A 1,074-nucleotide genomic window follows, 5' to 3' on the forward strand; every position below is an offset into this window, starting at 1 on the left:
AGTTGATATTCAAGAATTACAACAGGCTTAGAAAAAGTAAACATCAAGTTGGTGCTAAGGCCCCCCCGTACAGTATTTTATGATTCTTCCTTTTTAAGGAATTTAACTGTCCCTCTGTAATTCTATCTATACCAAATTTGCTTTTCTTTTAACTTCCTTCCAAAGGAACCAATTTTGAATTGAAAACTAATGAGTATTGAGTTGAAAATGTCAGTGCAAGCCTTTTTCTAGGAAAATATTTTGCTAAAAGGTTTTTTGTTTTGTTTTGTTTTGTTTTTTTCCCATCTCTCTCTCTCTCTTTGGGGACTGTGTCGTGCCAGGTTGAAAGAGTGGAGATTTCCATAAGACATGGATAGATGCAAACATGTAGGGCGGTTGCGGCTCGCCCAGGACCACTCCATCCTGAACCCTCAGAAGTGGTGCTGCAGGGAGTGCACCACCACCGAGTCCGTGTGGGCTTGTCTCAAGTGCTCCCACGTGGCCTGCGGCCGGTACATTGAGGATCACGCCCTTAAACACTTTGAGGAGACTGGACACCCCCTTGCCATGGAGGTCTGGGATCTCTACGTGTTCTGTTACCTGTGCAAGGACTATGTGCTCAATGATAACCCGGAGGGGGACCTGAAGCTGCTGAGAAGCTCCCTCTTGGCCGTCAGGGGCCAGAAGCAGGACCTGCCGGTGAGGCGCGGGCGGATGCTGCGGTCCATGGCCGCGGGCGAGGACGCCATCCCGCTGCAGCATGCCCCTCAGGGACAGCCGCAGATGCTCACGGCTCTGTGGTACCGGCGCCAGCGCCTGCTGGCCAAGACGCTGCGGCTCTGGTTCGAGAAGAGCTCCCGGGGCCAGGCGAAGCTGGAGCAGCGGCGGCAGGAGGAGGCGCTGGAGCGCAAGAAGGAGGAGGCGCGGCAGCGGCGGCGCGAGGTGAAGCGGAGGCTGCTGGAGGAGCTGGCCAGCGCCCCTCCGCGCAAGAGCGCGCGCCTGCTGCTGCACGCGCCCCGGGCCGCGGCCCCGCGCCCCGCCTCGCCGCGCGCGCCCGCCGGGGGCCGCCTCCAGCCGCGCCGCGCCCCCGCCATG

General features: G+C 57.9%; 1 protein-coding gene across 1 annotated transcript in view; it reads left to right on the forward strand.

The window, feature by feature from the left end:
- The first annotated feature begins 334 nt into the window (after nt 1–334).
- Nucleotides 335–1,074, forward strand: part of USP49 (ubiquitin specific peptidase 49) — a 14,711-nt gene continuing 13,971 nt past the window's right edge. Inside the window, exon 1 of the mRNA XM_046641520.1 lies at nt 335–1,074. Coding sequence (XP_046497476.1) covers nt 349–1,074 — 726 coding nt within the window. The 5' untranslated portion in view covers nt 335–348.

This window comes from Equus quagga, chromosome 15, assembly GCF_021613505.1.
Source record: "Equus quagga isolate Etosha38 chromosome 15, UCLA_HA_Equagga_1.0, whole genome shotgun sequence".
NCBI lineage: Eukaryota > Metazoa > Chordata > Mammalia > Perissodactyla > Equidae > Equus > Equus quagga.